This window comes from Pelmatolapia mariae, linkage group LG7, assembly GCF_036321145.2.
Source record: "Pelmatolapia mariae isolate MD_Pm_ZW linkage group LG7, Pm_UMD_F_2, whole genome shotgun sequence".
NCBI classification, from domain to species: domain Eukaryota; kingdom Metazoa; phylum Chordata; class Actinopteri; order Cichliformes; family Cichlidae; genus Pelmatolapia; species Pelmatolapia mariae.
Genome location: NC_086233.1, coordinates 2,890,233 through 2,911,914, shown reverse-complemented (window position 1 = coordinate 2,911,914; position 21,682 = coordinate 2,890,233). Strand labels below are relative to the sequence as shown.

General features: G+C 43.3%; 1 protein-coding gene across 2 annotated transcripts in view; it reads left to right on the top strand.

Annotated features, from left to right (window-relative positions):
* Positions 1-21,682, top strand: part of cmip (c-Maf inducing protein) — a 45,903-nt gene that overhangs the window by 10,379 nt on the left and 13,842 nt on the right. For both annotated transcript variants that reach the window (XM_063477573.1, XM_063477572.1), the window contains 8 exons: positions 10,905-11,030; positions 16,760-16,810; positions 18,008-18,169; positions 18,316-18,357; positions 18,731-18,793; positions 18,899-18,979; positions 19,892-19,995; positions 21,129-21,233. In XM_063477573.1, the coding sequence (XP_063333643.1) occupies positions 10,905-11,030; positions 16,760-16,810; positions 18,008-18,169; positions 18,316-18,357; positions 18,731-18,793; positions 18,899-18,979; positions 19,892-19,995; positions 21,129-21,233 (734 nt within the window). The remainder of the gene's footprint in view (positions 1-10,904; positions 11,031-16,759; positions 16,811-18,007; positions 18,170-18,315; positions 18,358-18,730; positions 18,794-18,898; positions 18,980-19,891; positions 19,996-21,128; positions 21,234-21,682) is intronic.

The window sequence follows — 21,682 nt, the reverse complement described above, 5'->3', positions numbered from 1 at the left end:
CTAGCTATTTGGAGCCAACATCAGATAAAATGACTGGTGAGAAGTCTGGTTAAAAGCCCAGGGAAAGGAAAAAAAGATTTTTTTTTCCATTCTAAACAGCTGTTGCTTCTTTGTGTTGTTTTTGGCTGCAGAAACCAGAACAGTAAGAAAAGCACGTATGCAGACAGAATGACGACCAAACAGGCATTTGTTTGTCGAGTTGTAGGTCCCGTGACCTCATTAACAAGTTTGTGTCAAACTCAGAAGCGATGAGTGTCGTCTGCAGATGTGGAGGACGAGCTGGCAAAGAGGAGGCTGACGAAAACAATACTGGGGCTACGGTGCCGTGTGGGAAGCAGCAGTCACACGTGACGCCTTTAAAACGAACACACTGCTCTCCTCTCATTGGTGCCTTTTGACCTCATCTGCCATTACTTTACATTATGCTCCGCTGTGGACGTGAACAGCTGGAGTGACAAAAAGCTGCCCATTCAGAGCCTCACGCTCGCCGTCTAAGGACAAAATTTGCAGACCTCGGTTCAAAGTTTCAACCGAGACGTGGAAAACGTGACGCACAGCAGTCGGCACATTTAGAAAACATTTAAAGTAGCGTTCAAGATTTATTTAACCTACTTTTTATTTGTGAATGGCAGGAGGCAAAAATCCCGTTATTGTGCCGTCAACGCCAAATGCTTAGAATACGCAGGATCAAGTAGTTCACGTGGTGGTCTTGGAGCATCTTCAGCAGAAATAAATGAGTGACTAAGCAAAAGAAAACCTTGGTAGTGTTTGTTGCATTGATGGTGCTGTGTACTGTACGTATTTCTGAATTAATAATACATTAATTACAAAGCTTCAACCAAGCATTTTCCTGTTATTGAATCATCTGCACTGATATGAAAGATTTTTATTCATATAAGAAAAAAATCAGCCCTGAAACCTGATGAGTCAGAAAAACAAATCACTGGCTACACTTTAACCATATATGGCTCCTGATTTGAAAAAGCATATATTTAAACAAAAAAGTGGAGGGCCGAATGCATTTCAACACTGCTTTTATTCAGGAAGTGACTGCAGCAGTTTGGTTTTGTGTTTGGGGGGGTCAGTACCGATGCCCCATGCCCCTGATGTATTGTCTGGCCTTCTTGCTGGTGACGTCTTGAGCTCATTCATCACCAGACCACAATGAGCAGTGAAACCATGGCCTCAACGTCAGGGGCAGTATCGCAATCTAATCTTAAAACACAAAAACACCACCAAAGGAACAAAACCTTGAAGGCTAAAGTGAATTTGAGTGTTGGTTCAGAACAGACTGTCAGGCTGAGATGTTAAATCGCTGCGTATTTATATACGATATGACGTTACTCCTCAGTTTGTCTGCACGTCTTTAGATGTCATTAAAAGGTCATAAAAGAAGCTTCAAATCCTGTGTGTTAGGATATTTACAGATAAGTGTTAGGCTGGAATTCTAATGTGTTTGATCAGTGTTTAAGTTGTTGTCGTCATTAATGATATTACATTACTTGCCATGTTAGATTAGAGCCATAAAAAGGGATTTGGTTACACTGCTGCTTTACCTGCAGAGACGAAGAAGTCATTAGAGCACTTCTGCACTGCCAAAGATAAACAGCCCTCTGAGTTTGGCATCCACATGTTGGTTTTGTTCATAGGGTGTGTAGCCTGCTGCACATTTACCTCAGTGTGTTGACTTTACAGAGATCACTGTAGCATCTCCTCCACAACGTAACCAGCAACAAACTCATTAGTCTCTCTGGGTGACGGTTGAAGCTGCTGCAGTTTCGGAGCTTTAGCACTGACATTCAGCCAGAAATCAAAGTCGCTACAGGACAGTTTCAGTGCCACGTGAAGCCCTGTGCATTCATACAGATGGCATTATGTGAAAAGCGGCCTGTACAAGAGTGCACCCTGCCTCCTGCGCCACGGCAGCTGGGATAGGCTCCAGCTGATCCTGACTTGGATAGGCGGAAGAAAGTGGATGAAAAGTATTTAGACTCTTTAGTGTGAGGAATAGCTGCTACATCCAGCAGGTAATGAGGTGCAATGATAGAAAGTTTGCAGTTTGTCGCAGGGCTGCTGTGTGTGCAGTTAAGCAGGTCTTACATGTTACCTGCTAAACAACTTGTCAGTGAACCGTGCTGCGATCATATCTGCATTCCGACGTATCGCTCGCTCTGCTGCTCCAGTATTTCCATTAAATACCTGAACAGGAGAAGGATATTTAGCCACGCTTTTCACACTGTCTGATGTAACTGCGTGTCTGCGCTCAGGTCTGTTGTGTGTCACAACACTGAGCGTCGACCTGCTGCGGCGGGGAATAACGACAGCTCACGGCAGGCCTGTTTTCCACAGCAACCTTCCTCCACAGTCACAGCAACGTGTGTGTGTGCATGTGAGCTTCTCGAGTGTGATTTACAGTTTTGTTTGGGTTAACGTTCCGTTTGGACCTGGAGTCGAGCCGCTCACGGCGTTGCAGGCTGCCAGGAACCGCTACACCCATTATTACTGTGCTGTTTGTTTAGTTGTTGCTGCTTTTTGGTCAGTATATCCTGATGTCTCGCTGGTGTTACTGCCTGATACCACTTTAGTTTTCAAATTAAAGGCTAATCATATCATTTGTGTGCTGAGCACATTCCACATACTGTTAGCGCAGGAATGAGGGTGAGGAATAAATCAGAAACAGCTTTCCAGGATCTATTTTTATCTGGTTGTATTTGAAAATGTGGCAACAGATGATGTTCCTGTCGCTGTCCCGACCTAAAATGAACGGCTTGTAAAACTTCTAAACATATACTCCAAACTTAAAGTGACACTAACCCGTTCCTGTTCTTGTAAACTTAAATATTACTGAAGGAAAAGAAGAGAATGTGCTCGTTTTTGTCTCTTTTTCTAAGAAAACTTGTGGTTTGTGGAGAATGTTTACACCCATTTTGTGCTTTTAGCCGAGCCTCAGGGGCACAAATGTGGCAGTAAAAACCTATGTAGTTGTTTTGGAAAACTGACATTCCTCCTTTGACTTTTTGGTCTTCGAAATTATTTAAACTAGCAATTTCTTATTTTTGTATATTGTATACTGAGAGGATATCAAATACCTGTAAGACTGCAAATATATATCTAATGTAATACTTGGATTTGTTGCTATATAAATAAAACTGAATTAACATAAATGATGAAGATTTATGACGACTTGAATCAGTCATGTTTGTTAAATGCGATTCGTCTTGATGCTGGAAGCAGGAAGTGGGCGTCCCTCTGTGTCGCCGTCCTCAGTCCTGCACATGCAAAGCTCTGCTCTTCTTTCTGCTGCAACACTGCGAGTTGCATTAATCAAGTGCAGCGTTAAGCTACACATGTAAATATTAATGCCTTCAGTGAGTTTCGTGCTGCTGTGTGCACACACTGTTTCCCCACATGCACTGTCCCGCATTAACTCTTCTCTGGAGGGGTTCCTCATTTCCTGCTGTAGCGACGCCGAAGCGCTCCTTGACTTTAAACGTTTCTTGGAACCGTGTCAAGCCGCAGCTCACCAAACGCTGGGGCGGCCCGCCCGGCTTGTTGACAGTGCGCCGCGGGTCAGCAGTGTGTTTACGAGCTGCAGTTTGCTCGTTCCTTCGCAAATGGAGAAGTGCAGCGGCTTATCGTTGAGGGAAGTGACTCTAATGCTTTGAGTCGAGCAGCTTTGCACGAGTTCTGCTGTGTGACTAAGCCCCTAAACAGAACATGTGACATGTTTATGTTAGCGTGTGATCAATCTGCTGGTCACGCTGAGCGGGGGTCTCTCCGTTACCGTAGCCGCCCTTCAAATCTGGGTCGCCGCTGAACGTCCATCTGCTCGGGAAAGGCTGTTATTGGTAAATAAGAGCACGCAGGAACACAGGATGTGAAAGGGTAATGTTTGCACGATGACGGGAACAGGAAGAAATGTGCAGCCCTCCAAAGCCTGCTTTTCCTCTTGCTATCTGTCTCCAGCAGGAGGGCTGCGGTTGTCAGTGTGTGTGGTGCACCAAATGGCGTTGACTGCAAGACGCCAATAAAGTTTCTCCAACCAGACTTCTCTCAGTTTCCTCAGTGTTTCTAGATACGGTGACATATCTGACATCCTGCTTCATTATATCCTCTGTTTGTCCTCATCTCGCCGTTCTCTTTTAGTGTTCTCAGTATGCTCAGCGATATGACTTACGTGGAACAGCAGAAACATGAAGTGAAAAGAGGAAGGTGTGAGGGAGAGGGAAGAGAAGGTAAAGGAGTCAAAAGGAGGTGGTGAAAGGAGGGGAAATGGTTCCAATCCAGTGAAGAGAAAAAGTAAGAGGAAGCAGAGGAAAGAAAAGGAAGAAGGATTAGAAAGTAAATGAATAACTGATGAGAATGAAATTTGGGAAAAATGTATTGTGTTGTAAATGAAGGGAGAGAGAAAGGAGCAGAGGAGGATGATGAAGGAGAGTTGTAAAAGAAAAAGGAGAAGATGGTCGAGGTAAAAGGAAGTGGACAAAAGTATTCAGTCAGGGAGGAGAAATTAAAGATGGATGAAGTTGGAAAGAAAAGAAAACAAAGAAAATCAAATCAAATCAAATCACTTTTATTGTCACATCACATGTGCAGGTACACTGGTACAGTACATGTGAGTGAAATTCTTGTGTGCGAGCTTCACAAGCAACAGAGTTGTGCAAAATACAATAATGTAAAACAAGCAAAATATAAAAATGGCTAATCTAAAAAGTAATAAATATATGTACAATATGTAAAGGTATATACATTACTGAATGTGTATACTAAATATGTTTTTCTACGTGTGTGTGTTTGAGTGTGTATATAGTATGTATATACATGTTTTACAAATGAAATAAAGTAAACAATAAAATAAGATATATAAAATATACAGAGGTTGGTATGTGCAAAACAGTGGTATTTATATACAGTATGGAGTGCATAATGTTGAAGTTCCAGTAGTGAGGGTGAGGTGTCTATGACGTGTTCAGCAGTCTGATGGCCTGATGGAAAAAGCTGTCTCTCAGTCTGCTGGTACGGGACCGGATGCTGCAGAACCTCCTTCCTGATGGAAGTAGTCTGAACAGTTTATGGCTGGGGTGACTGGAGTCCTTGATGATCCTCTCCGCTTTCCTCAGGCACCGCTTCCTGTAGATGTCTTGGAGGGAGGGAAGCTCACCTCCAATTATCCGTTCAGCACACCGCACTACTCTCTGGAGAGCTTTGCGGTTGTAAGCGGTGCTGTTGCCGTACCAGGTGGTGATGCATCCAGTGAGGATGCTCTCAATGGCACAGCGATAGAAGGTCCTGAGGATGCGGGGGCTCATGCCGAATCTCTTCAGTCTCCTGAGAAAGAAGAGGCGCTGCTGCGCCTTCTTCACTGTTTTGTTTATGTGTACTGACCACGTAAGATCCTCAGCCAGATGTACACCAAGGAAGCGGAAGCTGCTCACTCTCTCCACAGCGGCGCCGTTGATGGTGATGGGGGTGTGTACTCCTCTGCACCTCCGGAAGTCCACTATCAACTCCTTTGTCTTTGCGACGTTGAGGGTGAGATGGTTGTCTTGACACCAGTGGGTCAGGGCGCTGACCTCCTCCCTGTAGGCCGTCTCATCACCGTTGGTAATAAGACCCACCACTGTAGTGTCGTCCGCAAACTTCACAATGATGTTGGAGTTTCTAGTGGCCGTGCAGTCGTAGGTGTAGAGTGAGTACAGGAGAGGAAAGAGGGCTTTGTGAAGGAACAAAGAGACGGGGAAGGCTTTAGGAAATGAAAACAAGGAAAGGGGAAACAGGTTGGGAAACAAGACACGAGAGAAGGAAGTAAATTGGGGAAATGGTGAGAGGATGGGGCATGAATAGGAAATATGTCAAATGGAAAAACATGAGGATTTGTGGACTAAAAGGGGAGGAAAATACCAAAAGGTGAGGAGAACTGGGAAAAAGAGTTGAAGGAAGGAAGCGAGAAATAAGCTTAAGGAAGTAGGAGAAGCATGAGAAGGAAGGGGGAAAAATAAAAGAAAGGAAGGAAGAAAGTATCGCTGGATGAGGAAGTAAAAGGAGTAAAACAGGAAGAGGAAGTAGATGTGTGGAAAAATAATGTTAGTCGACGTTAAATTTGCATCTGAGGTTTTTATCTAGAATTTTTCCTTTGAGAAGAGCAAATAATTTCCATTTTTAAAATAAATAAAGTTACAGATTAATATCCTGTTGAGTTGTGGATTTAATTTGCTCAGGCTGACGACTCACATTAGCTTTCATAGTTCTTCCAGGGGTGAATGTGCTACAGTGCTCTGGCCTTTGTCATTGGCCTGTGAAACACCTGCCAGGTGACTCCTCACACCAGTTCAGTCAGCTGTTTGAGTCGCCCGCAACTTCCTCTGTCACCCTCCTCCGGTTTCTCTTTCTTTGTCTTTCTCTCTGGCTGCTGATGCGCTTCCTGCTTTTACTCATTAGACACGCCATTTAAAAAAAAGAAAAGAAACTCCTCCTTCATGCAGCGCTTTGCAAACTCTACTCAGTGTATCGACGAGCTGACAGGGCTGTAGAGGACTGAGTCAGGGTTTACAAATGCTGACACAAGGTCACACCACACCTGAAAGGTAAAGGAGAAGGCACGCCCCACACCCTGTGCGTACGTATACTGTTGCATGCACAGAAAAGCCAACGCTTCCATGCTAACTCCAGCCTTTACTTGAGCTGGCACGGATACTTGCAGAGGAAATGTGGGAAAGAGATGTGGTTCTTCACATGAGCGAGCATCATTTCATATCCACAGTGTTACATTTTTAGGGATGTAAAAATGTGGCCGATAGCCAGCTGTTACAGCAGAGCTTGTACCTGGCGTTCCCGCACTCCTGAACAGTGCCACATGCCAAAAGTGACGCCACATCCGCCGTCACAAGCCAGACTTTGGTCTCGTTTCAGCCACGCAGTCGTGCACCGCCTTGGTTTTGTAACCTTGAGCGGGCGCCGTGGATGGAAATGCAAAAGTATGATCGTTCTGGTTTTCGATGATACATCGGCACAGAAGACTTTCTGGAAAAACCTTTGGAGGGAAAAACGATCTTTGTTCCCGGTTTTAACTTCTCCTCCTCCTTTCCCAGTGCTGATGGGGAGGTTTCGACTGAGTGGCGACACCTGTTGTTACGGAGTATGAATCGTACAGAGGTATATTTTCAGAGACGTCATCTGTAACCAGACTCCCTTGTGATGGCAACCTAATTTTTTTGTCTTGTTTGGAGCGACACAAACGTTCCTTTCTGCTCGTTCTTGGCCCCAAACACCCGTTTGCTCGAGTTTCCGTTCAAATTGTTTTTTGTGATCAGGAGTCTTTTTAAATGAGGACAGTTTCAACATCGCCAACTCATGGAACTGGATGCCAAATGTAAGTGGAGCAAAACTGATGGGAGACAACAGATCAACATCGACCGCTGCCACGGTGATGTCACCTTGTTTACTGATTTGTTGATGGCTGTAAACAAGACAAAAGCAGATACCAATGGTCAGCCAATAAACGGGCGCATCGCTACAAATGGTGTTTAAAGTGTACTGATTTACATTTTGGTGGTTTTGAATGGAAATCTGTCCATAATCCTCCCTGCCAGTGATGCAGAGGTGATCAGCACAGATGAGCCGAACGTTTTACTGTAAAATATAGTTCATGCGTCACGGTCTCTTTCTTATGCTTTGTGTCTTATTTCCTCCGTTCTCCTTCCATCACTGCTCGCTGTCTGCTTCTCCCTGGAAACAAAAAAACATAACATACATCTCCATCCTCTTGTTTCTATAGCAACGCAGCAGCGCGGAGAGGAGATGAGGAGCCGTAGCCTCCTCCAGCCCTTCTCCGTGATGAGAAGCACAACAGAAAGAGACAGAATAAGCCAAAAAAAAGAAAAGGAGAGGTTTGGGAATAAGACATAAAAAAGAAGGAGGAGGACTGAAAGAGGAGGAGAGGGAGAGGAAAGGGTAGAGAGAGGCAATCAGTGCTCGCTCTTGTGCAGGAAGGAGTATCTATGGTAACCTCGGCCGGTTATCAGAAAATTGAAGTCTCCTCTGTTTGTCTCCGTTCTGCTCTCCCTCTGCCTATCGTCTCCTTTAGCTCCCGGCTTCATATTCTCCTCTTAATGTTGCAGTTCATCTCGTTAGTGTGTCATGTGCGTGCAAACAACCCACCGCAAACACTATTTGGCAGCTTTGAGACATGCAGACGGAGAGGTGGAGGGATGGACAGAGGCAGGGGCTGAGGTTTACTCTTCCGAGGAAATGAGACATCTTGCCCAGAACCAATATTTGCCGTGGACGTCGTCTGTAATGAAAATCCCGCACGGGTGCGGGCGCACAACAGGTATCCTGTGTGCGGGGAGGCGGGGTTACACCGAGAAGCCAGCTCACCCATCGGTCGTGGAGGGAGGTGTAAATAAAGGAATAGCATGTACGTTCTTCACCGGGTGGGGTTGGCAGAGCTGTTTGTTTGCTCTATAGAGAGAGATGGACGCAATTAAGGACGAGAACCACCTGTCTGCCCGAGCGGGCTGCAGAGGGACGCCAGGCGTCTGCTGCTGCTCTCGTGTAGCTGCTCAGATGTGTTTGTGTTTACTGGAGCCGCAGACGTGCTGTTTATCTGTGTGGAAGCACGCGCAGGGAAGAAGATGCAGTGGAGTCATGGAAGGACGGGCCTTGTATACTTTTAAAGTCACTGTTAACAAATGTCTCTGGAACACTAAAAAAAGAGAGTGAGAGAGGCCCCACGTACAGAAAGAGTGAAAACACAGCTGCAAAGGCAAACGGCACAAAGCTACACATGTTCAGCTCAGTTCAGTCAGTTTTATTTAGACTGTGCCTGTTCACAGCAGCGCTCGTCCTTAGGTGCTTTAAAGACTTCAACTGGAGACAGAACCTAAATGAACAGGCAGGAAGAGACCTGTACTGGAACCAAAGCATGAAAGAGAATAGAGGAGCCAGACGATGACACGCAGTAGTGCTTTATAAAAGAACGAGGGGCGGATTGAAAGTGCTCAGAGCATCATGGGAGGTCTCACAGTGGCCTGGGCCTATGGTTCAAATTCACCTGAAAATCAAAGGATGACAAAAAAGGCCTAAAGACGACTACAGGGAGGTTGATGACATCCGGAAAAGGCTTCTTTGTCACAAGTTGTTATGAGCACACTGATACCAAAACATGTGTTATTGTAATCAGATAAGAGCAGATTTTCCTGGGATTTCATCAGAAACATTATCTGAGAGGCAGACGTGGCGCTCGCAGAGGCCTGAACTGAAATGTGTAGAAGATTTGCTCTTCCAGTGAGCGCTGAAATTAAATGAATATAAATAATGCTTCTACTGCCCACCAACGTTGTCTGTTTATTTGGCGTTTCTCAGTTATGGTTGAATAGTTTAACTGCTGCATTATTTGTGCTTTAAAAGAAGAAAAGGTGGCTCGAGTTAAGCTTCCTGTATCTGCCCGCCTGCACTTTTATGTTATTAATACAATAAACAGGAAAAAAAGGAGGAGGTATCCTTAACTTTAGCCCATCTCAGTTAGGTGGGCAGTTACATGTGTGCTACTATATTTACATTGTTACTACTAATACATAGACCTGGTTACTGCATTATTAAACCTACGCCTGACGGAGCAGATCAGCTGTGGTTCTTTCCAGTTTCATTCTCAATCAGCAACACGCCAAATAAAGTAGGTCAGCTACGACACTTTAGTCACTTCTCTCTTTAGATACCAAACTTCATTACGTTTTTGCAAACCCGGTGTTTTGCAATCAAGTCACCGCAAGAAAGCCAAAATGCAAGTTGTAATGTTTTATCTGTGTTTAACCACTGGCATAAAAACTCAATCTGTGCAGTTTCACAGATTACAGAAATGGCTTTCAGAGAGGGACGTCCTGTATGTGTGACAAAGTTGCTCCCGGTGAAACTTTTCACACTCGCTCTGCCGCCCTGAGAGAAAATGTTGCCACTCCACTCTGTGTTTTCCAAATTTTCTGAAGGGAAATGGCCTCAGAAAAATGAAAAGCAAAATAAGGATGATAGTTCCAGCAGAGCAATGCAGTGAAAGCCACTACAGATGACGTCCACTCGGGCCATTTGTGTGGATATACAGTTAATCTTGCCATCGACAATAATTGGTCGAAAATCATGCAGTGACGCCGGCGTCTGGGAAATCAGCTGATGATTCATTTGCTGCTGTTTCTGCAGTGCTGGCAGACACTCGTCTTATTATAGAGTGGCATTAAACATTTCTCTTCAAGCTCCTCCTGCGGGTTAGAAGATATACAGGCTCGGTTTCCTTGTGGCTTTCTCTCAGCCTCGTTATTTTTATCTGCTTGGCTCCCCCCGCCTCCCTTTCTCTAAAGACTCTTCTGTTCCTGAGTCCGGAAACTTGTGGTCATTTGTCAGCGTTTCTGTAATCATTTTGAGACTAGCAAACGGGTTGTGGCGTGTTACTCATGTGCACTGCGATGAGACTGCGATCAGAGCTCTGCCATCGCACCAAAGGGCCTTTTTCTGCATGCGCGTTGAGTTAAAGCGCCGCCGTCCTGTCTTTCTGGAGGATGTTTGTGTATTTGCGTGATTAATGGCTTTTGCTAAATTGATTTTCCACTTTGTTCTTGCATTCGGTGAATGTTTACTTGGAACTAAATCAAATGTCACCACAGCTGATAAAGATTACTCTGTGTACTGTTTTCACAGCATTTACCACTCGGCTGTATTTGGAGGTTTTGTTTGGCCTCGTGTTTACCCAGGGCAGGTTAGCCTGGGATATGTTTCTTTTTGTCTTTCCAGCTGACTGCCAGTAAAAAATAAATGCCTTTTTCTCCTCCTGCTTTGTTTAAATATACAATATGTACTGTAAATGTTAGACAGTGGCAGACTAATATCCTCTTGCTCTTTCCCTCTCTCCTCCCCAGCCCACCGGTTACATGGAGACATCATTGCCCTACAGCTCCATAGAGGACCTGCAGCTCCTCTCTTGGGACAATGCCCCAAAGTACTGCGTCCAGCTCAGCTTCCCTGGTGGCACCGTCCTGCTGCAGGTAATTCATTATTATTACGACTATTTTCACCTCCGCCAGGGAGGTTATGTTTTTGGTAGCATGTGCGAGCTGTGAGCAGGGTCGTGTTAACGATCCGTTACACCGAGGGCTTCGAGGTCGGCCAAACGATTTGTTGGTCAAAAAGTGAGAAAAAGACTTCAAATTTGGAAACAAGGTTGATGTTGTCAGCATGTAGATATACACTTCATATTTCTAACTAAACATTTAACCAGACTTAACAACAAGTTACCGACCTGACATGTCTTAAAAACCGTACAGTGGGTATATTAAAATAGGTTTCAAACAGCAAAAGCACTGCAAACTTTATAAATACTTTAAAAACAAAGACAACAGAATGAAAATGTAGAAAACTGTTCTCACAAATGTTAATGCTGTCCAGAGAGGTTAGTGGATGTTTTCAGTGATTGTTGCTCTAATAATTGTAACCTCTTGTGTTCAGCACAATTAGTAAATTACTAAGAGCAAAGTCCTCCATGCAGCTGAAGTCTTATGAAAACGTAACAAGTTCCTCTTTGTCTCCTTCAGAGCGTATCTGTAACTAGACAGTTTCTGAAACTAGATCAAAACATTGTGGCTTGATTTGCGTGCACATTCCAGGAACACACTGTCAAAACACACTTTCCACATCTCGTTGCGTCAGCTTGTCAAATCTGATCTGCCCTATCCTACTACAGATTCTTATTTAAAGGTTAAGTTTAAACTTGATCACAGTTGTACATCAATACAACGCTTACTTCACTAAATGACTACAAAAAAACCCAAACGCAATGAGAGAAAATGACTACAAAGCGACACAGGTGACTCCAGACCAGCTACAGTGGAACAAACCTGGCTGGGAGCCGACACCTCTGTGGGCAGCAGCCACATTTAGAGGTGGCTTATGTGGCGTCCAGTGGATAATTGGATCAAGACTCTCTGCTCTGTGCTCTGGTCACTGTTGTAGATTGATGTTACACAACAGAATGATAAAAATTGTCATCAGGTCATTGATCCTTCTTCTTATTAGGCAGCCATGGAATAGCATCACTCTGTTTGTGCCCGTCACATTGATTTTCATTTATTTAGTTTCATTCTTAGCAAGTGTTTCTATGAACAGCTGGAATGTGACAAAAAGTTAAATAATTGCAGATAACTGTGTAAATGCTGTTTTGTTTGTAGCATTGTTAAATGAGTATTTTTACGATTTTAAGCAGTCCTGAATTTACCTCAATCTTTAACTTATTAAAGCTTGTCTGTCTGCTTTGGCTTGGGACAACACAAGGTCCTGTCTTTGGCCTGTTGCTCCATGTACCTGCTGAACTCTGAGGAAATTTCATTTCAGCATTAACCAGAGCCGCTCAGGGGGCACATTTAGTACCGTTACCCATTAGCCCAATTACCTTGGATACACAGCTCGGCCTATGATTGGTGCTGGGGGTCAACAGTGAATGTCAGCCTCTTCAGCTGTGTTTGCTTGTGCCTGCTGGCCTTCTTTGGACCACCGCCCGATGCTCTCACTTTGAAGGAGAAGCTTTGCTGGTCGTGGAATGCTGGGAAACCTGGGATAAATCTCCAGCTATGTAAAGAACACTGACGTGCATTTAGTGTTTAGTGGACGGATGGTAGATTTGAAGGTAAAGTTGATGACTAGAAACCCCAACCTGACGCTATATTGTAGGTTAAGCTGAAGCAGGCAGGTACTCATGAGCACCAAAGGCTGTAATTGTACTGTACTTTACTATATTTAAGTACTCTAGTACTTGACTTGCCCCATCCTATGCTTTTAATCCAAAATCAACAAATTGAAAGCCTAGCTGTTTCACTGGACAGAAACTGTTCTTTTAACTGTTGTTTAGCATCTCTTTGTGGTCATGTTGCGCTGCATGCAGTGTTTCTCTGCGTGATCTTTTTGATTTCTGGTTGTGTGTGCGGTTGTATGTTTAATTTTTGCACCAGCAGGGCTCGCAAAATTTCAAAATCCCTGGTAGCCCTTCGGGCAGGGACTCTTCAGTTTTTGGTAGCCCAAAATAAATTTAAGTAGCCCGAATAAAAAAGGGAGCAATTTTTTTTATGTTTTGTTTCCTGTTTTGTTTCCGTTACAATATTATACTTTAATGTATAATATTGTAACGGAAACAAAACATTAATCAAAAAATTGTTGAAACACAAATTACAATATTGTATAAAAATTACAATCATCAACTCAAATACTTGGTTGTAATTGAACAGAAATTTCTATGAACTTGTAAGAACTGTACAACAGGAATCAGTCTGTGTCAGATCCTGAATTTGAAATTTCCACTGAAATCACAGGTAAGAGGCAAGTGGAACCAAGATCTAGGACATTTGCTTTTTGAAGTTTGCAAAGACTGCTAAATTTTGCCAGTGGCAGTTCACTCTTTGCAACATAGTAGGCTGTTCTAAACAGATTTTTCAGGTTGATTTTTAGTATGTTATTTGCAGACTGAGCAATAATCCATTTCTTGCATTTCTCATGGGTTCTAATGGGGACCTTTCTTAAAATTACTGGTCCCAGTAACAAAGGCACTTTTCGACTCAGAAATCGAGGGAAACCAACAACACACCCGGCAGAACATTATGTTATTTACACGGGTGCACATGAGTGGTCCGCATGTGCACATTCACTGTCAAAATAAAAGACGCGCACCAGATAAGAAGTTGCAACGCGCGTTTGCGTCCATATAAAAGCCACTGTTTTTGTCCGCTAGAGTGGGATTTTCACGGCATATTCTGCACCAAATCTCTGTGCATTCATCATTTGTTTAAAGCCAGCTCACCTCCTGCAACCACTTTTCCTAGAATACGCGCTTCTTTTGTGGTTCGGACTCCATCTGACATTTCTTTGGAGGTGGAGGAACACCAAAGTAATTGCTTAAAGGAGCTTCTTCGACATCTTTAAGAGTTCTAAACAAATGTCTGTCCTCCTCCAGAAAATCTTATGGACGCAAACACGCGTTGCAACTTCTTATCTTGTGCGCGTATTTTATTTTGACAGCGAATGCGCACCTGCGGACCACTTATGTGCACCCCTGGTTATTTAGCTTGTCATATACCAGCCACAGAAATTCTTTTGTCCATGAAACCATAAAGCTGCACTTTCTTTTTGCCTTATAGTCTGATTTGTCATAACTTTTCCGTTTTGTGGTAAGCTTTTCTTTGGCTGTCACTTCTTCACCCTGACCGGTCTTATTTGGCTCAGCAGAACTAAAATATATATCCTGCTGCCTTTACACACGCACTCACATAACGCTCAGCGATTCTCTGCGCGATCAACCTCTCACATGTTTAAGCTTCCTGCGGGAGATTTCACTTGTCATGTTTGCATAGTAAACTAACGATTGATAAGATGATGTCAGAGGAATTGGTGCGCAAATTATCGTCACTCACCAATCAGTACTGTCGCTCTCTATACACAGTTCGCGCGATTGCAAAGTGAAAGCAAAAAACAAGCGCAAATTCAAATGTGATTTCAATATGTCACATATAGGGCTGCTCGATTATGGCAAAAATGATAATCACGATTATTTTCACTGAAATTGAGATCTCGATTATTTGATGATATTTATTTAACAATAAAAATGTATTGAATAATGGCTTTAAAGATGGTCAAAAATAGTATAAAATAGTGTGCAAATACTGATAACAGTGCAAATGTTTGCAATATAAAAAAATAAAATGTAAACATCTATGTTTAGTGAACTTTGCCATGTCGCTCTGTGGTGCAGCTACGACACCAAAGTTTCCACACTATGTCTACTTGATCCACGTCTGACTCCGCGAACCCATAATGTTTCCACACCACTGAAGGGTTTTTTTTACCTCTCTTTTCAACCAACGGCAGTCACTCTCCTCTCCAAATAACTTCTGCTTAGCTTTCCGAGCTTCCCTCTGTTAGCTCCTCTTAATTGTTGTGCCGCGTATTCGAAACGCAGAGAGGTGCGCTCGATTTGCCACACGGAGCAGCGCGAGAGTAAAGCACGAGGGAGGTGCTAATAATCGGCTCAGTCATTTTTAATGATCGTTGAAAGCCCAGATCGTAATTTAGATTAAAATTCGATTAATTGAGCAGCCATAGTCACATATTGACAGTGGTTCACCGATGCCAATGACATATTTACCCAGCTACATTTCCGAAAGAATGCAAAAGCATTGACATATATTTTTCCTTCCTATGATAGCCCGACGGGCAGGGCAGGGATAGATTCTGGTAGCCCGACTGGAAAAATCGCTAGCCCCGGGACGTCGGGCTAGCGATTTTTCGAGCCCTGACCAGAGACACGTACTGTACCAGGAACAACCACAAAAGCAGTTTGTGCAGCACACTGCATGATAGCGCTGCGCAACTTAACAAAGTAGTTTGAAGTAATAATGTCGTAACCGTCGCTCATGGGTTGGGTCAGCACATTGTGTAAGTCGAATATGTAAAAAAGGTTTGAACTCCGTCTGAACGCGTAGAAATGAATCCAACACCGGAGCTCATCCGCGTTCACGTTAAGCTGCTGCAAGCACAGCGGCAATCACCCGGCAGCAACGATGCAACGTTATTACGATTTTCAACGTTTCGTGATATCCTGAGTATTTATCACCTTTTTTTCCTTTGACTTTTTTGTCAATATCCATTTTATCCAATAAGATAAAGTTATCTCACTGCAGTTATGTATTTCCTGTTAAATGAGATTGTCAGGCTGTCAATGCTGTCGCTAAAACCTGCCATACGTGTTGCCATAAGACAGAGTCAATATATCAATCTGTGAGACTGCGATGGAATGGGGTCGGGTTGGAAATAACATGCAATCTGTTTCTGATAATACAGCAATTAACGACGATATATCATTGGAAATCGCATATCTGTTGTTGTCACCATAGACAGAAATTCATGATAATAGACATTCAGAGACATTTCTGTCGCTGGGGGTCAACGGCGGCGCTGTTTGTGAATAAAAGCAGCCGGCAGCTGGTTCAGAAGAGTCCCTTTGAGTTGTGCTCAGTGACAAAGACTCATTCAGACTGGTAACAACATTTTTGGCAATCTAATTTATAAATTAGGCGACGATTCTTTGTGTCGTATTTGTTAGATGTTTGTCAGTTGAGCTGGTTTAATGTGAGTTTGTGCGATGTGTCACGATGGGGGTGCATGAGATGAGAGTATTTTAATTTATTTAATAAAACATCCATATTTGGTGTCCCTCCACTGAGACAATATCACCAAGCAAAATATTTGCGATTTGAAGCCACCGCTCTGTTTCTAAAGACACGAGTGGAACGGTCTCACTGTGGATGCCATCAACTTTATCAGGAAGTCCGACACGTCCAGTTATTACATTTTTATTTTAGTTAAAAGACTTTAAATTAGACTAGATTACTAAGATTACAATTACTTTGATTACTTAGAGATTACTTGGCAGATGCACAGAATGGTTGTTATTGTTAACTGTGCATCTGACAGTTGCAGCACTGTGCAAGTTTTTGATATTGTTTTAGCAGCTCTCTGACCATTAGGTTTGCTTTTATGGGTGCATTAAATCTGTTTCTCTTCTTCACAGCGCAGGAGTCTTTAATAAAACTGTAGATCTGGTCATTTAATGCTGGCTAAAAGGTGAACTTGTGACTTTTTGCACAGCAGCAAAAGTTTGTCTCAGGATATACTCGAAATCATTTGACATTTTGTCTGTGTGTGTGTGTGTGTGTGTGTGTGTGTGTTGCTGCAGGCTGCAAACAGCTACTTGAGGGACCAGTGGTTTCACTCCCTGCAGTGGAAGGTAAGGTCACTGTTTTTTCTTTCTTTAACTATGAATTCAATCATTTCTTCAGCCTCATTAAAGCTCCACGCTGCAGCCTTCACCCTGTCCTCCACTTTGTAAAGATTACCACACGCGGTGACATTTACTGCAGAATTATCATCTCAAAACATCAGAAATGGATGTTTATTATTGCACACCTTCCCCCAACCCCACACAGCATTTTATAGCACTTCACAGACCTTTATGAGGACCAGACCTCTAAACCTGTCAGGTCTGAATCCATGCTGTGCTCACAGAGCTAAATAAAGCTGTACAAGGAAGTATGCCTTAGTACTTGCAATGACTTCTGCACTGTACAAATGTTTCAGGTTAGTGTGTGACACACACATTTCCTGGGACACCTTTAAAATAAAAATCCAACACAAACACGGAGGAAACTGTGACAAAGGAGGACCAACGAGACAAAAACCACTTTTATATTATTTCCTAATGCTTTGTGTCTGCTTTGCTTATCATTGTCATAAGTTTATTTGGCCTTTTTTTTGGTGTTTTGTACATTTTATCCTTTTTTTTCTTTGCTCCGTCCAACTTTGAGGAACTTTCTTTGTCTCTTTGTAGCTGTTCTGTCTCTCTTTGCGGTCTGTGTCTTTCCACAGTTGTTTTCTTTCTGTGTATTTTGTGTGTGGGCTTAGTTTTTTCTTTCTTTGCATATCTTTGCAGTTCCTTTTGTCTAAAGGTGGATTTACGGTCTTGGATTTGTATCCATTTGCATAGGTATTTGCCTGCGGACAGCCTCGCGCACCTTCGCCTACATGTAGTAGCTGTTTATTGTCACCAACAGTGGCACAAACAACCATCTGTGGGTTGGTGTTGCTTGTGCTTTAGTGGGTCAATAAGTTGCAGAAGAGTGAAGTTCAAACGTAGAAAAAGCTGAAGTGAAACTGAACATTAAAAACAATAAAAAGCATTCGCTGCTCTGTCTGTGCTTCTCATGCTGCAGTGTAGTGAGCTCAGCTGTCACTCAGCTACATCATCGAGCTATGTGGCTTTGTTTTTTTTTTGTTGGAGCATTGTACACAAGCAGTTTTCCTGGGCCCTCCATAGGCAAATACTTGTGCAAACAGACACAAACGCAGCACCCTGATGTGTTATGTGCAGTCCTGCGGCCTTTGGGCCAGTGCTCAGCTGTCCATGACCGCGTCGTTTCTCCTGCAGAAAAAGATCTACAAGTATCGCAAGGTCCTAAACAACCCGAGTCGCTGGGACGTGGCGCTAAAGGAGATCAGAGCGCTGGTGGACATGGCTCTGACCTCACCGCTGCAGGATGAATCCATCCACCAAGCTCCACTGCACATCATCTCCACCCTGCTGGCTGAGGTAGCACACTCACTCGTGTTGCGTGACATTGCCGTGATGATGTCGTTTCCTTTAAGGTGGAGAATTTCCATCGTTAGACATATTGTTTACTCCGTAATCATAATGAGTTCTTCCTTATTTTTGATTTTTTTCCTCTTCCTTTGCAGAACTCAAACCTCAGTCCTCAGGATCATGAAAACATCATTGTGGTAAGTTTGCTGTCACTGTGCACTAAACTGATATTTAACAAGTTTATTAATCATTAACAAGCTTCAGTCCACCCTTTTGTTGCTTTGCTCGTTAAACTGAAGAATATAGATTGTCCCTGTGTCTCTCTTTATGCTACATTTTTTTTATTTGTGTGTTTTCGACCGTGGTGGTCGATACCCACGCGGTGGTAACTGGGCAGAGCGGGTGGAGCTTGATGCTTAGGGAAATTGCGATGTTTGTGTAGCTCACCTGTGGCCTGTTTTTACACAGCTCCTTCACCTGCTGGCTCTGGGCCTGTGTAAATAAGAGATATGATATGGAAATAGTCACCTGTATGTGTGCGTTTGTGTGTGTACATGTGTGTTTGTGCAGGCCATCGCTCCTCTTCTGGAAAACAACCACCCTCCACCTGATCTGTGCGAGTTCTTCTGTAAGGTGAGCTCTTGTGCATCAGATGCTGAACACGTTTCTTCTGTCGTAAATATTGCAAATAATTAAAAGCGCTTCCTTTTTGACGCCCGTCGCTCTTGTGTGTTGCAGCACTGTCGGGAGCGACCGCGGTCGAGCGTTGTGATCGAAGTGTTCACTCCTGTGGTTCAGAGAATCCTCAAACACAACATGGTGAGATCGGACGAGTCCAGTACCGCTTTTCTGCACAGCGCCATTTTTATCTTAGACTTCTTCTTATTTTAGACTTCTTAAAGTAATTTTTTAGGAAGCAGAAGATTTTGCAAGACCAGTAATTCCCAGCAACGATAGATCTGCTGTAAAAATCTTTACTGGTTCCACGTAGCCCACCTCTCCTTTTGATGACTGTTTATTGCAGGCAGTTTTGTGTTTTTGGCTGCAAATGCCACATTCCTGCGGCGTCTTAACCCTGGGAGCTTTCTGTTAGCTGTTTGGTGCTGTGTTGTAATTTAATGTCGTATCACCCACCAGATCATCTGTGACCCATCTAAGGTTAGGGTTGGACTGTGTTTTGACGTCACGCTAAATTGGTAAATATTGAGAAATCCCCCAGAGACCGTTAGCTTTCAAATTAAGGGTTTCTGCAGAAGCATTTCCATGCAGGCAGAAATATTTTTCAAACTGGTTTTCACTGCTTCCAGTGGAAAAACCTGATCTCAGTGGATGACGGCGCGCATTTTGCTGAATGAGAGAGTTTAAATCCGTCTGCTGTCTTCAGTTCTGTGAGAATTTAAAAAACATGAATGAATGAATTGCCATGTAAAGTTCCCACAAGTGTCCATAAAGTCCTGTGCAAGCCCTTGGTTCATGAGCAGCAACTTAAGTAATAGATAGAAATGGTGATTAAGTATGGTGTAGAAAGAGCACGAGAGCTGTAATCAGTGTGAGTCTCTCCTAAATTAGGTGTTTTGCAAAGAAAGACTCTGCTAGTTGTCTTTAATAAATGTGTATGCAGTAGCTAATGAGAATAAGAAAACATTTTATTTCTGCATATCCTTTATTCATCATTCAATTTTGCATTTTGGATTATATATTCCTAACTCTGCTTTTGGGTGTTGCTGACAGGATTTCGGGAAGTGCCCTCGTCTGCGTCTCTTCACTCAGGAGTACATCCTGGCTCTTAATGAGCTCAACGGTGGAATGGAGGTGGTCAAGAAGTTTATTCACAGGTGAGCATGTGCTGCTATAAATCTGTAATCTGTGACTCAATAACTTCAGACTACAGCCTCTATTTAAAGATGCAGTGAGGTGGGATTTAATTGCTCTGGAGGCCACAGCTGTAGCTCGCGGTCAGGATGGCAGGATGTTTAAAAAGGGGGAAAAACGTTTTTGGGGCATTGCCTTCAATACTGGGTAAACATGCTGCGCAGACCAAAGCCAGACCAGTCTACTGGAAACCAGAAATAAGTCTACGGCGAGCCTGAGGAGAGGCCGTGTGTTCAGCTGAGCTTTATTGAGATGAAAGTTTTAAGAAAAAGAGAAAAATGTTGCCAAACCATCAGATTGTAATTTGCCTGAACACTTGGACAGTTATTTATTTATTATTATTTATTTTATCAATAATATAACATTGAGTTTGATGACACTGGATGTAGAGTGTGTGTGAGTTGTGTGTTTCTTGTCCACTTGTCCTTGTGGTAGGAACTGGGCACCAACGTATATCCTCACTCTACAAGCTCTTTGAAATCTCATAATAGACAATATAATAACACATAAGTAGTACATTTGTTTTTTCTTTGAATGATTCACAATCTAAGAGGAAGTGAATATAATTTGAAGCCAAAGGCTGTTGGATAAAATGCAGCACACTGCAGATATTTCCCGTACGCAAGGAGGAACTGAATCTGTGTGAAAACCAAAGAGTGGTAGGCCAGCAGTTCAAAGTAACAGGCCAGCATGACCTTTCTCCTCACTGCGTGAGACAAGCCACTCACTTTTACCAACCTCTACACTTCCTGGAACTGCCAACTAGTATTTTGAGCCAAATCGGTAGCATTTCTGAGCTAACACTGTCATTGTCTTGTCCTTATCATCTCCAGCGTGGCAGGTGTAGCCCGCTACACTCATAGTAGAATCACTAGCATTCCTAGCTATCCTTTACAGGTCACTAGTGACTGGCATTCCTAAAGAATTCAAGTATACAGTGTTTTGTTTAAGTGCAGGTGAGGCTGTACCCCCAGAAAGCTCGTACACAGTTACCATGTAGTCCTCTAGCATCAGCTTAGAGGACGGGTATCGTTAGACTCACACTGGATTTAGATAAGTTGCAAGTTGTCCTCTGACCTGCACGTTTGTTTTGCAGCATGCACGGGCCCACAGGCCAGTGCCCTCACCCACGTGTCCTGCCAAACCTGGTGGCGGTGTGTCTGGCTGCCATTTATTCCTGTTATGAGGAGTTCATCAACAGGTCAGTCACGTCCATATCCACACGCAAACAGTATCTGCTTCTTCTTCTGCTTCTTGTCTTTTCCCTGAACCGCACTCATTTAATAAACGCTTACTCGTCTTACCACCTTCACATTCGTCCTTCTCTTCTTTCCAACTCTCACTCAGCCTATACACTTGTTGTTCCATCATCTCAGAGTTTTCATTTTGCACTTTTTATACTAGAGAAAGCTCACTCCACAGCATTCATCGAGAGTATTTACGCCATTGCTTTTAAGGCTCCTTTTTGCTGCTGTTCCAGCAGAAGGGTTATTCTGTTGTTTGCCTTCACGTTGTCATTGATTAGACAAACACATGACTGGTAATTTCCCACATCTTGTAGGACTAATATGAAGGAAACGATACAAACACCAATTTGCAGATGTTACCAGGAAAGCAGACGGTAACTGTTTCGATCATCAGACCACATTA